The following is a 12,707-nucleotide window of genomic DNA, read 5'->3' on the forward strand; positions in this document are numbered from 1 at the left end:
AGCTTCCCCAATTCCCAGCTGCAAAGATGCTCAGCTGTTCGCTGCGGCCAACGCTGACCTGAGCTGCAGTCGGATGCTTAACTGAGCCACCCAGGGGCCCCTCTCTTCCTCCCTCTCTGCCCCTTGCCCCCTCGCCTGTGTGCATGCGCGAGACCTTTCTCAAAATAAGTAAATAAACTTAAAAAAAGAAAACAGTGTTGCATGGTGACAGGCGGTGATTACACTTGTGGTGAACAGAGCAGAAGTACAGAGTTGTTGAATCACTATGTTGTACACCTGAAACTAATAGAACATTGTGTGTCAACACTACCTCCAGGGGGAAAAAAAAAGAAAGTAGATTGATGGTTGCCAAGGGGCTAGGAGGAGGGGAGAACGGGGAGTGACTGCTAATGGATGTGGGGTTTTATTTTGGAGTGACAGAAACGTTCTGCAACTAGATAGTGTTGGTGATTATACAACATCACGAATGTACTCAATTTCACCGAATTGTTTATTTTGTGCTGGTGACTTTTTAAAGTTGGAAGCCGTATCTTTTTTCTTTTATTTATTTCAGCTTTATTGAGGTATAGCTGACAAATAAAATGTAAGATATTAAAGCATACATACTGATGTTTTGAAATATATAAATATTGTGAAAGGATTCCTCTACTCTAGTTAACACATTCATCAATGTGTTTCATTGTGTGTGTGTGTGTGTGTGTGTGTGTGTGTGTGTGATAACATTTAAGTTCAACTCTCTTAGCAAATTTCAATTATACAAACCGTGTTTCTTTTTTTTTTTTTTTAATTTTTTTTTTCAACGTTTATTTATTTTTGGGACAGAGAGAGACAGAGCATGAACGGGGGAGGGGCAGAGAGAGAGGGAGACACAGAATCGGAAACAGGCTCCAGGCTCCGAGCCATCAGCCCAGAGCCCGACGCGGGGCTCGAACTCACGGACCGCGAGATCGTGACCTGGCTGAAGTCGGACGCTTAACCGACTGCGCCACCCAGGCGCCCTCAAACCGTGTTTCAACTAGTCACCATGCTATATATTATGTTTACTCTAAGATGGTTAATTTTGGGGTCGCCTAGCTGGCTCAGTCGGTGGAGGATGCAGCTCTTGATCTCGGGGTTGTGAGTTTGAGCCCTAGGCTGGGTGTAGAGATTACTTAAAACTAAAATAAAATAAAACAAGCAAACAAATAAAATGCTTAACTTTTTGTTATGTGATTTTCATCTCAATTAAAATTAAAATAAATAATAAGGAATTTTTTAAAAAGGACGCCGGGCTCTTGCTTTCCGAGTTCTGCCTCTTTCACCCATGACAAACCTAAACGTAGCAGAAAGGGCTCTGAGAGCCAAGGTGCACAGACCTCTGGGAGATTTTCCCCACAAAACCAAAACTCCTTTGTGCCTGGCCGATTCCTTATCTGGTGAGTGTCTACATTCGGCGAAATTCCAGCCTGCCTTTCCCTGCTGAAGAATTATGATGGCGTCTGCAACAGCTGGATTCAGGGGCTTGGCCAATATCAGATACCATTAGGTATCTGTCTCTCTTCAGGCTGTGGGTTTTGGCCTTACTTTCCTCTGTGCTGGTTTTACTATCAGGTAAGCTCCAGAATTCAGCCACTCCTCTCCACTTCCACTGCCTCTGCTTTGCTCTAAGCCACCACCATCACTTGCTTAGACGACCAAAATAGCATCCTCCCCGGTCTCCTGGCCTCTACCCTTGCTCCCTACAATCACTCCGTCCTCCTCATAGCAGCCAGGGACCATATTGAACCTAAGACAGACAATGTTACTCTCATGTTCTCAAAACCCTCCCATGGCTCCCCATGCTTCTCAAAATAAATCTTTCTTATGACCCACAAGGCCCTAAGCAACCGGGCTTTACCAATACTCTCTGACCTCATTTCCTACCATTCTTGCACTTGCTCACTTGATTCCAGCCCCAATTGGCCGGCTCTCTGTGCTTCAAACAGGCTTGGGATGGTCCTATCTCAGGCCTTTGCACTTGGCTGTTTCCTTTGCCTGGGATAATGGTCTCCCTCACTTCATTCAGGTCTCTGCTCCTCAGACAGACTTTCTCTGAGGTCTAAAACCTCACTCTCATTCTTTCTACCCCACTGCTGTGGCTGATTATCTTCCAGGTGCAAATCATTTCCAGAACTCATTTGTTGGCTGATTCAGGAACAGTGACTGGCACACAGTAGGTGCTTAGTAAGAGGCTATAGAATGAATAAATGATCCTGGTCTGTCCTGTTTCTTCTCCTGTCCTCAGGCCAGGACTGGACAATGACTGAGGCCTGGAGGGTGGTGAGGAGGGGGCAGCGAGAGCAGGAAATAAACAAAGGTCCAGGGAGGCAGAACTGTATTATTTTGTGTGGAACAAAAATAATAGCAATTCCTGTTTGCGGAGAGCACCTACTGTGTGCCATGAATTTTACATACAATGAATGTCTTTATTTTACAGTTGAGGAAAGAGGCCTAAAGAAGTGAAGTGACTTCTCAAAGGCCCACAGTGATTAAATAAATGACTCAGGGGGACTTGAATTCACGCCTTTCCAACTCAATTCAGTGAACTTTCCCTCTTCAATGGGGCAAGGGGTAGGGTTGCCAGGTACCCTATGCATATAATACAGTCCTCTACTGACTGTCAAAACGTCCAAAATGTGCTGTATTCAGATATTTAAAATAAATTACAAATTTTCAGCATAGTTGTTTGTCAGATTTAGCAGGGAGTTAAATTTGCGAAACCTAGCAACGCTAGCCAGGGAGGAGCTCTGACTCCAGGCCTAGGGCTGCAACGACTGGTCCCGCCCAAGACCCCAGAGGATTTTTTCCGGGCAAATCCGCCCTCTGTCCTTACCCATGGAAGCGCGTGGGATCTCAGGGATCTAGGCCTCTTTTCTGGGATAAGGCACGGCGGGAGGAGGTGGGGGGGGGGGGGGGGGGTGTTCGTGAACTAGTCGCGGTCCCTTTAAGAGTAGTTTGGGGGCGTGCCAACGGGGGCGTGCCGAACCCAGGAGGCGTGTCGAGCCGGGGCTGGCCAATCCGGGGGTGGGACGAACGCGGGGGCGGGCCTGGCAAGGGTGGGTTGGGAAGGGTTAAAGGGGCGCGCCCGCGGGTCGCGGACAGTCCGGCTGTCCCCGCCTCCTTCCGTCCGAGTGGCGCTCTCCCGCGGCTGCGCCGGCCGGGCGGCCCCGGAGACAAAGCGCCGCCGCCGCCACCGAGCGGGTCCCGGGCCATGGCCGGGCCGCCTTTGGCCCCGCTTATCCCGTCCCGCTGCCGCCGCCGCCTCCCTAGGTTGCTCCGCGAGGTAAGGCCGGCCTGGTGGGGGGACCTACGGGCGGCCCTGCAAGGGGACGCGGGACCGGGCTCGGGCCGTCGTGGGCCTCGGGGTCCCCCGGCCGTCTGGGGAGACCTCTGCTGGACAGCTGCTCATTTGCGATTCCACGTCACTGGTAATTTACCCATTAGGGATCCCAGCTGCCCGGGCCGAACTTGGCCGGTGATCCCCCGCCCCATAAGGGGCCTCCACCTCTGGCGGAACTCTGGCTCCCACCTTCTGCCGTTGACCACCTCATCTGGGGCTCTGGATGTTCTTTAAGGGACACACCAGACACAAAGGGACAGAGGGCAGCCGGGAACAGTGCCAGACCTGGAGAACCAGCGGGGCAGCCTAGAGCCTGGGGCGGGGGTCCTGGCGTCCCTGTGGCCCTGCTCGGGGAAGCGCTGGTCAGGCGCCCTTCAGGGTTCTCCGCACGTTTTTTCTGCCTGTAGCTGCCACACCCTGTCCCCCATGCCCACTGTTAGGGGACACTTGTGGCAGCTGGATTCAGTCTCAGCACCTGCGGTCTGGCTTCTTGAATTGTGTGCCAAATTGCCATGCCTCAATTTCCCCAGAGTCCTGGGTTCTGGGTCAGCTGTGTCCCTGGAGACCTTGAGCTAATTATTTGCCATTTGGACAGCATCTTTCCTGAATGCTCACTACCTGCTAAACATTTTGCAGAATGGCTCATCAGGATTTATTCAGTCCTTCCCAGAGGGATGGATATTAATATTCTCATTTTATAAGTGAGGCTCAGCCTGACTCACTGAGGCAGTGCTTTTGGTGCCTTTCCCATAGTTTGCCAGTGGGTGTTCCTCGTTCTAGCCCATTGGACCCACTCCACAGCCCATTTGGCAGATGAAGAAACTGAGGCTGGCGAAAGTGAAGTGACAGTCTTAAGCCGAGGGGACAGCTTGGCCCTGGAACCAGAGGGAGGCCAGGCTCCCTCTAGCTTCCTGCCTGGCCATGGGCTGTTGAATCAACAGCAGTGCCCATAGCGGACTCTGAACTTCCTGGAAAACAGCATGAGTGTGAGGAGATAAGTGCGTGACCAGAACCTCCCAGAGGCCAGAGCCCGCACCCCTGCTGCTGCTTTCCCTCTCGCTTCTAGCTGGGCTGGAGGAGGCAAGGGTTGGCTGGTGACCTTGGGCCAGGCTGGCCCCATTTGGGCAGTAGCGGGAGGAGGGCTGCTGAGCATCAGGTAAATTGCTCTTCCTTGGCTGTCAATGGGGTGAGGAGACCCCAAGATCAGCCCCTTTGTGCTGGTTGCCTAGAGCATATGACTCTGGGTATAGCATTGTGCCTTTGGCAAGTTACTTCACCTCTCGGTCTCCATTTTCCACACCTATGTGTGCAGGTTGAGGAATAGATCCCTTCTTATGGGAGGGATCAGAAGATCCCTTTTGAGGGGTTTCAGAAGATAATCGTCTGATTCATTCAACAGGTATTTGAGCACCAACTACATGCCAGGCACTGGAATCCAGGCAAAAAGCCCTCTGCCCTCCTAGAACAGGCAAAGACAACCCAGGTAATTTCAGGTTGGCGTATAGGAGAGTGACGGGGGATGGGGGTGGGGGCTCATGTGTACAGGGTGGTCAGGGACTGCTTCCCTGAGGAGGTGATGGTCAGGCTGAAACGGAAGGATGAGAAGTCAGCCATGTGAAGCTAGGAGAAGGGCAGTCCAGACAGAGGGGCAAAGGCTGCTGTGTTTGAGGAACAGCAAGGAGGCCAGGTGGCTGGAGCTGAATGAGCAAGGGGGAGAGAGGCAGGGGAGGGGAACTTGGAGGCCATGGGGAGGACCAAATTTAATACTGGGACAAGTAGGGAGCCATGGGAGAGTTTATAGTGGAGGAGGGGTGTGGTTGGACTTATCTTAACAGGATCCCTCTGTGGGGAATGGATTATAGTGGGGTCAGGGGAGGGGCCTAGGAGGGAGTTTGGCTCTTACCTTGAAGAACACAGACAGGGAAGGGGCAAGTGTGGAAGCAGGGAGACAGGAGGTGACTGCAGCTGTCTGGGCGAGTGACAATAGAGACCTAGAGTGGGGAGGTGGTAGAGGGCAGAGATTAGGCCACGGATTTGGAAGAGGTTGCGGGGGGTGGGAATCAACTGGGCCTGATGGGTGCAGAGTGGCGGTGAGGGGAGAAGCTAAAGCCATTTGCTGAGACGGAGTGCTGAGGAGAGCATTTGGCAAGGCTGCGAAGAATGTCTACAGCTACCACTGCTGAGTGTGTGCTGTGTGCCGGGCACCATGCTCTGTGCCTTCTACATAGTCACTATGCCATTGTCACAACACCCTGACTTAGGTGCTCTTATGATCCCATTTTTCAGATGTGGAAACAAAGGCCCAGAGAAGCTTAACGCTTGCCCGGGGTCACGCATCCTGGACACTACAGAGCTGACATTTGAACCCAGAGAAGAGCAAGCCGAGCCCAGACTGGGCAGAGGGCAGGGAGGCAAGCGGTGGCCTGAGAGGTAGGAGGGAGACGGGGGCAAGTAGGGTGGGTGGTTCCTGTGAGAAATGGAGCCAGGGTCCACATGGAGTTGTTGGGGTGTTGGGGAGAATGCATGAGTCCTGTTTTGCAGAGAGAGAAACTGAGGCTTAGAGCAGGGCAGCCTGTGTCTGCAGTCTGTCAGGTAGGCAGAGCAGGGATTAAACACCCTGAGCCTTCAGGGCCTCTGGCCTTGGCCCTGCTGCTAGGTCAGTCATAGCTTGTGTTGCCTCTTCCAGGAAGCCTTCCTTGACTGCCCACGCAAGTTAGATGAGGTGGATTGAGTTGGAAGCAATTGCCCCCTCTGCTCTGATTGCCTGGCTTGGCCCCACTGTGGCCAGATGCTCCCAGGAGAGTCACCAGCCATACCTCATTCCTCCAAGCCCTGAGTAAGGCAACACCCCGGCTGGGGAATGAATGTTAATTGAGCACCTTCTGCAATCCAGGGACTTTACATGCTCTGTCTCTTGAAAAATATAGCTACTGTCCTATACAGAAGCCCCAATGAAGTGGCCATGGAAAACCCCCAGGGAAGGTATGGCCACGTTGGGGGCCCACGGTCCACCTCCCAGTAAGTCCTGTCTGGCCAATGTTGCCCCCATCATGTACTCTTTCAGGGAAGTAGATAAAAATCACTGGGCCAAATGTATAGAATTAGAGTCCTCTGCTTTAAGTGAGTACACGATGCTCTCCCCATCCCCTCCCTGTAAGTGTGGGCCAAGCCCCGTCCCCTTTACCTGGATCATTTCATAACAGCCTTTTCTGCCTCTCCCTTTCCTCACTCTGCTCTGGCCTCACCGGCCTCCTGGCTGTTCCTCAAGCACAGCAGCAGGTTCCTACCTCAGGGCCTTTGCACTCGCTGTTCCCTCAGCCTGGTATGTCCCTCACCTTCTTCAGGTCTCTGCTCAGATGTTACTTCTCAGTACTCTCCTGACTCTCATTAAAATCAAACGTTCCTTTTGTCCCTAAAACCCTGGCCCCTTCCCTGCAATGTATTTTCTACAGCACTGAAGACCATCTGGCAGACATTTCACCTGTTGGTTAATTGTCTGCCCTCCTCACCTGCCACCAGCATGTCGGTACCACAAGGGCAGTGATCTTGTTACTGCTCTATTCCTAGTGCCTGGAACAGTACCTGGCACATAGTAGGTGCTTAGTAAATGTCTGATGAATGGAGTCTCTGCAGCCCTCTGAAATAGGTTCCGTTCAAATCCCCATTTCGTGGCCAGGCAAGTCAAAGCTGAGTTATGAAAGCAGAGCTGGGACCTGAAAGGGACCACGGAGAGACAGCCGGTCTGGTTTCAGGGGATGAGGAAAACAGCAGTGCCTGACGAGGCCTGGGTTTGAATTTCAGTTCCGCCCAACTTGCTTTGTGCCCTTCTGCTGGTGACTAACCTCTCTGTCCTTTGCTCCCCCGTCGGTCAAACAGGGGTGATGCTAGTCCCTGCCAGCTGAGGTTTGCTGCGAGATTAAATGAGTTAATATCTGTAAAACGCCTGGCATGCGCTAGTCATCCACAGTATTCTTTTGGAGGCGGCCTCTGGGCCCGGTCAGGGTTTGGGCCCTGGCTCTGCTCCTGAAGAGCTGTGTGAGCCCGGGGCAGGCCGCCTCTGCCCCGGGGAGCCTCAGCGTCCTCGCCTGCGCAAGAGGGGCGTGGAGGGTGGCAGCCAGGTCGCGCGGGGGGGGGGAGGCGCCGGGTGACCCGGTGGCGGCGGCGGCGGCGGCCGGCCGCGTGAGTAACCGCTGTGCTGGTTGCGGACAGGCCCCGGCCCCCGCCCCCGCCGCCATGAAGCTGAACGAGCGCAGCCTGGCCTTCTACGCCACCTGCGACGCCCCGGTGGACAACGCGGGCTTCCTGTACAAGAAGGGCGGCCGGCACGCGGCCTACCACCGCCGCTGGTTCGTGCTGCGCGGCAACATGCTCTTCTACTTCGAGGACGCGGCCAGCCGCGAGCCCGTGGGCGTCATCATCCTGGAGGGCTGCACGGTGGAGCTGGTGGAGGCCGCCGAGGAGTTCGCCTTCGCCGTGCGCTTCGCGGGCGCCCGGGCCCGCACCTACGTGCTGGCCGCCGAGAGCCAGGCCGCCATGGAGGGCTGGGTGAAGGCGCTGTCGCGGGCCAGCTTCGACTACCTGCGGCTCGTGGTGCGCGAGCTGGAGCAGCAGCTGGCGGCCGTGCGGGCGGGGGGCTGCCCGCTGCCCCCGCGCCGGCCCCGCGCGCTGCCGCGCAGGGAGAACGGCCGTGCCGTGTGGAGCGCCGAGCCCCCCGCCGGCGCGCCGCCTGGCCCCGTGCCCCCGCCCCTGCCCCCCCGGCGGCGGGCCTCGGCGCCCAACGGGCCCCTCCACGCGGCCTCCTTTGCCCGGCTACACGAGTGGTATGGGCAGGAGGTGAGGGCGCTGAGGAGCCAGTGGCTCAGGAGCCGGGCCCAGCCCTGAGGTCGCCGGGGTGGGGGGCCTGTTCCTGGACGGACCCCAGACGCGGGCCCCAGCCTCACAGGCCCTGCCCGGAGAGAGACCGGGAGGCCTGGTCCCGAGGGAAATCCGGTGGCCCCGCTGTCCGGGACTCCGCTCTGACAAGACGCTGGGTTCTGAGGGCTGCTTTAGGGCTGGTGTGACTCCGCAGGGCCCACGTCCCCGATTCCACGGAGGATCCAGGGCCTGGGGGAGCCTCCTGAAGCCCCACGGCTGGTTTCGGGGGGAACTCTAGCCCCAGGCCGCGCGGGAGTCACCCGGCCAAGGCCTCTTGCTGGTAACGGGCCCCCGCTGGGGTGACTGGGACTACATGAGGATCTGTGGCCTGAAAGGCGATGCCCGCGTCGGCCTTGGGCCCGGCGGCTCCTGACTGGACCGTGAGGTGGACAGAGAGAGCCTTGGCTGTGCCACCCCACACCTGGGTTTGACCTCCTTTTGCTCCAGGCCGCCTGGCCGTCTCCAGCAGCAGTTGCAGAAGGTGGCGCAGGCGCAGGTTTTATTGCGAGACGCGTATGGTGAGATTGCCCAGTCCCAAGGGCTCTTGGCTTGGAGCGGGGGCCCGGGCCGGACTTTACCCTGGGCGTCAGCCAGGCCTTGAGAAGGTACTCCTGGCGCAGTAGCTGCCCTGTGGCTTGGGCCAGGTCTGTGTCCCTGTGGCGGTTCTCACATGCCCTCCTGACACTCCTTAATCACATCCTTCGTCTGCTTCTCCTGGAGCCGGAGCCTGGGGTGGGGTCTCTCAGCTCACCCAACCTTGACCTTGTCCAGTCCTGGGCTAGGCAGCCGGGGCCTGAACTGACTTTCCAGCAGGTTTCCCCAGGGAGGGGTGGCTGTGAGCTGACTCAGCACCCAGAAAAGGCCCGGGTGCTGATCTGGTACAGCAAAGAAACAGCTGCCAAGCTGTGTTTGGCTTCTGGAACCCCCTCGCTCCATGACAGCCCCAGCCCACCTCCACCCCCGATATTCTGATGGGGAGACCAGGTCTTGATTTGCTTCAAGGCCGACTGCTGTTTCACTGTACTCACCACAGTGGCCATTCTTCATCCGGGGAGAATCTCGGGGGGGCTGGGACACCCCCCGGCCTTCAAGCTGGGTTATGTTTACAGTCCTCAGTACCCCACAATGGGGACCACCTGAGGACACATATGCCCCAACCTGTATTTCCCCAGACGGTCTCTCTTGGGTACAGACAGACTTGGCCCTGAGGCCCTTTCCTGCTGTCTTTGGAGACCCTGGAGCTTGGGGAAGAAAGGGGGCTGTCTGTGTCTGCAATCACCAGCTCACTGCTGGCTCAGTTGACTGGGGCTTCAGTTTTAATTTAATTTTTAATACTTAGGGTGGTTTTCTTCCCTAGCAATGGAGCTTGGCGTTTTTGCTGCTTTTGTTTCTTGTTGGCTAGTTGGAAGGGATGGGGTGCCCCAGCTCTGGGCTTGGCTGGGGGTGGGGGGCAGTTGGCACTGGCCCCAGGAAGAGGGCCAGGAGCCTTGGTTGGAGACAAAGGCACCTCAAGAATCTCACCAGGTTCTCTACCTTCTCCCCAGCAAGTCCTGCTCTCCTGACAGGTGCCTCTGGGGTCTTTGTACACTCCCATCTCCTCCTCCCTGAGTCCTGAGTAGTGGAGGTGGGGGATGGCTGCTCTTGTTCATAGATTCTGGGTCTCTACAGAGGTTACGAGCTGCCCAGAGCCCATGTCCTGGCCAGACCCAGCTGGTGGGGTGAGGTGTTGACCCCAAACCTGGTGCAGGTGTACAAGCTCTATAAAGGTACAATGCCTACCCCCTCCCCCCAAAAAAAGCACAAGATGGGGTCAGGCTGCCTCCGTAGTTGGGTGGGGACAGAGATATGGCAGCCTGGAAGGAGGATGTAAAGGCTGAAATAAAAAGTTGTCAAGTAATGGCTGATTGTGTCCTTTTTTCCCATCAAAATCTTTGATTGATTTGCCTGGTACAGTAGGCCCTACAAAAGAAGTGACTAGTGTGTGCTCAGTGCCCCATGCCTGATACCTGCCAGGCACATTCTCAACCTGTTATGGCAGATACCAACTCCATTTACAGATAAGGAAACCGAGACTCAGGTTAAGAAAGCTGCTAAGTTCACATAGCTGAAAAGTGTCAGAGCAGGGATGTAAACCTCTCGAATCCTAGAATTTGAGGGGGGATGGGAGTTGTAAAGTTCCTTTTCCGAGAGGAGAGAAGGCAGAGGGAAAGGTGAGGATTTAAAAGTCAAGTGGGCTGAAGGTCTGACAGTTGGGAGGGGCGTCAGGGATGGCAAACGGAAGAGTCAGAACCTGCCTCTGCTCACTGATCAGTTCGTGGTGCCTGCCCGGGGGCCTGGAGTGCCGGGAATTCTGGAACCAATGCTAGCTCAGGGGGAAAGATTCTGTAATCGATTAGTGATGTCTGCTATGAGCACGGTAGTGGTGCTCATGCTATGTATCTTAGACTCATGGAGCCTGTTTGCTGGGCTAATGGGGGATTCACAGATGGGAAGGGGTTGGCCCAAGGCCACCCAGCATGAGGGACTAGGCCCTAGGTCCTCTAACGTGGATTCAGAACCCGAGTCACATGTCTCCCTTGCCAGCCTGGAAAAATCGTGCACATTTAGGAAAATGTGGCTTAGGATGAGCAACCTATAGTCCTCAGTCCACAGGACAAGTTCAAGAATAAGAAATGAAAGCTATCAAGGTCAGGGAATCAGGCCACTGTGAGCATTCTGTGTATGCTGAGTAATTACTCCCACCTCTCCTGGGACCACAGCTGACATGGGAGCTGGGGAAGTGGTTCCCCACACAAGCTGAGTCAGGGTGCCATCTGTGGTGTTTGTGACCACAACCTCTGCAGGGCCTGGGGTATAGGATGGGGGAAATAGCAGGAGACCCCAAGAGGGAGGGTCACAAGAGTGCCCTCATCCGCTAGGCTTTTTAGGGCTGGAATGCTTCCTTGCAAGCAACTGAAAGGGGGAGGGGGGACAGTCAATACCTAAGTGTTGGGCACCCGCCTGATTATATGTCAGTGTGGCCTCTTGACCAACGGGGCATGTTTGGGGCACATGGTCTAAGGATGACTAAAACATCCCAGAAGCATGACAAAGTAGAGGAAATTGTCCTTAGTCCTTGTGGGGGATACTGTTATATATGCAGCGGAAATATTCTGAGAAGCCACTTAGGGTAGGGGTGAGAACCTCAAGGAGGGTGATCAGGCTGGAAGTTATAGGCCGGTTGCCCATATCCATCCACCCTAAATGGTTAGTTGTACTGCTCCCATTGAACTTTCGGGGATCAGCTAAACTTTAGCTGCTAAACCATAAGATACCGAAATAAAGCTAACCAAAGAGGTAAAAAATCTGTACACTGAAAACTAGAGAAAGCTTATGAAAGAAATTGAAGAAGACACACACAAAAAATGGAAGAGTATTCCATGCTCCTGGGTAGGAAGAACAAATATTGTTAAAATGTCAATACTACCCAAAGTAATCTACGCATTCAATGCAATCCCTATTAAGGTAACACCAGCATTATTCACAGAGCTAGAACAAACAATCCTAAAATTTGTATGGAACCAGAAAAGACCCTGAATAACCAAAGTAATGTTGAAAAAGAAAACCAAAGTTGTTTTTCACAATTCCGTACTTCAAGCTGTATCACAAAGCTGTAATCACTAAGACAGTATGGTACTGGCACAAAAACAGACACACAGATCAATGGAAAAGAATAGAGAACCCAGAAATGGACCCACAGCTGTATGGCCAACTAATCTTCAACAAAACAGGAAAAGAATATCCAATGGAAAAAAGACAGTCTCTTCAGCAAATAGTACTGGGAAAACTGGACAGTGACATGGAGAAGGATGAAAGGGACCACTTTCTTACACCTACACAAAAATAAATTCAAAATGGATGGAAGACCTAAGTGTGAGACAGGAAACCATCAAAATCCTAGAGGAGAAAACAGGCAGCAACCTCTTTGACCTCGGTCACAGCAACTTCTTACTAGACACGTCTCTGGAGGCAAGGGAAATAAAAACAAAACGAACTATTGGGACCTCATCAAGATAAAAAGCTTCTGCACAGCAAACAATCAGCAAAACTAAAAGGCAACCGACAGAATGGGAGAAGAGATTTGCAAATGACATATCAGATAAAGGGTTAGTGTCCAAAATCTATAAAGAACCTATCAAACTCAACACCCAAAAAACAAATAATCCAGTGAAGAAATGGGCAGAAGACATGAATAGACACTTTTCCAAAGAAGACAGCCAGATGGCCAACACACGTATGAAAAGATGCTCAACATCCCTCATGAGAGAAATACAAATCGAAACCACAATGAGATACCTCCTCACACCTGGCAGAATGGCAAACATTAACGACTCAGGCGACAACAGATGTTGGTGAGGATGCGGAGAAAGAGGATCTCTTTTGCATTGTTGGCGGC

At 53.8% G+C, this 12,707-nt stretch overlaps 1 protein-coding gene across 3 annotated transcripts; it reads left to right on the plus strand.

Annotated features, from left to right (window-relative positions):
* The first annotated feature begins 3,145 nt into the window (after nt 1–3,145).
* On the plus strand, nt 3,146–10,169 carry PHETA1 (PH domain containing endocytic trafficking adaptor 1). 3 transcript variants are annotated; one of them, XM_030336835.1, is made up of 4 exons: nt 3,146–3,301; nt 4,758–4,841; nt 5,645–5,788; nt 7,568–10,169. In XM_030336835.1, exon 4 carries the CDS (start codon nt 7,592–7,594, stop codon nt 8,237–8,239), a length of 648 nt encoding a protein of 215 aa, XP_030192695.1. In that variant the 5' UTR covers nt 3,146–3,301; nt 4,758–4,841; nt 5,645–5,788; nt 7,568–7,591; the 3' UTR covers nt 8,240–10,169. The 3 variants fall into 3 exon arrangements, with proteins under 3 accessions (XP_030192695.1, XP_030192697.1, XP_030192696.1); XM_030336837.1 differs by lacking the exon at nt 3,146–3,301 and adding an exon at nt 4,010–4,356; XM_030336836.1 differs by lacking the exon at nt 3,146–3,301 and adding an exon at nt 4,426–4,514.
* The last annotated feature ends 2,538 nt before the right edge of the window (nt 10,170–12,707 follow it).

This window comes from Lynx canadensis, chromosome D3, assembly GCF_007474595.2.
Source record: "Lynx canadensis isolate LIC74 chromosome D3, mLynCan4.pri.v2, whole genome shotgun sequence".
Lineage (NCBI taxonomy): Eukaryota > Metazoa > Chordata > Mammalia > Carnivora > Felidae > Lynx > Lynx canadensis.

Bases quoted from the DNA above. Each gene is read 5' to 3' on its own strand.
- PHETA1 (XM_030336835.1), top strand. From the start codon at position 7,592: ATGAAGCTGAACGAGCGCAGCCTGGCCTTCTACGCCACCTGCGACGCC.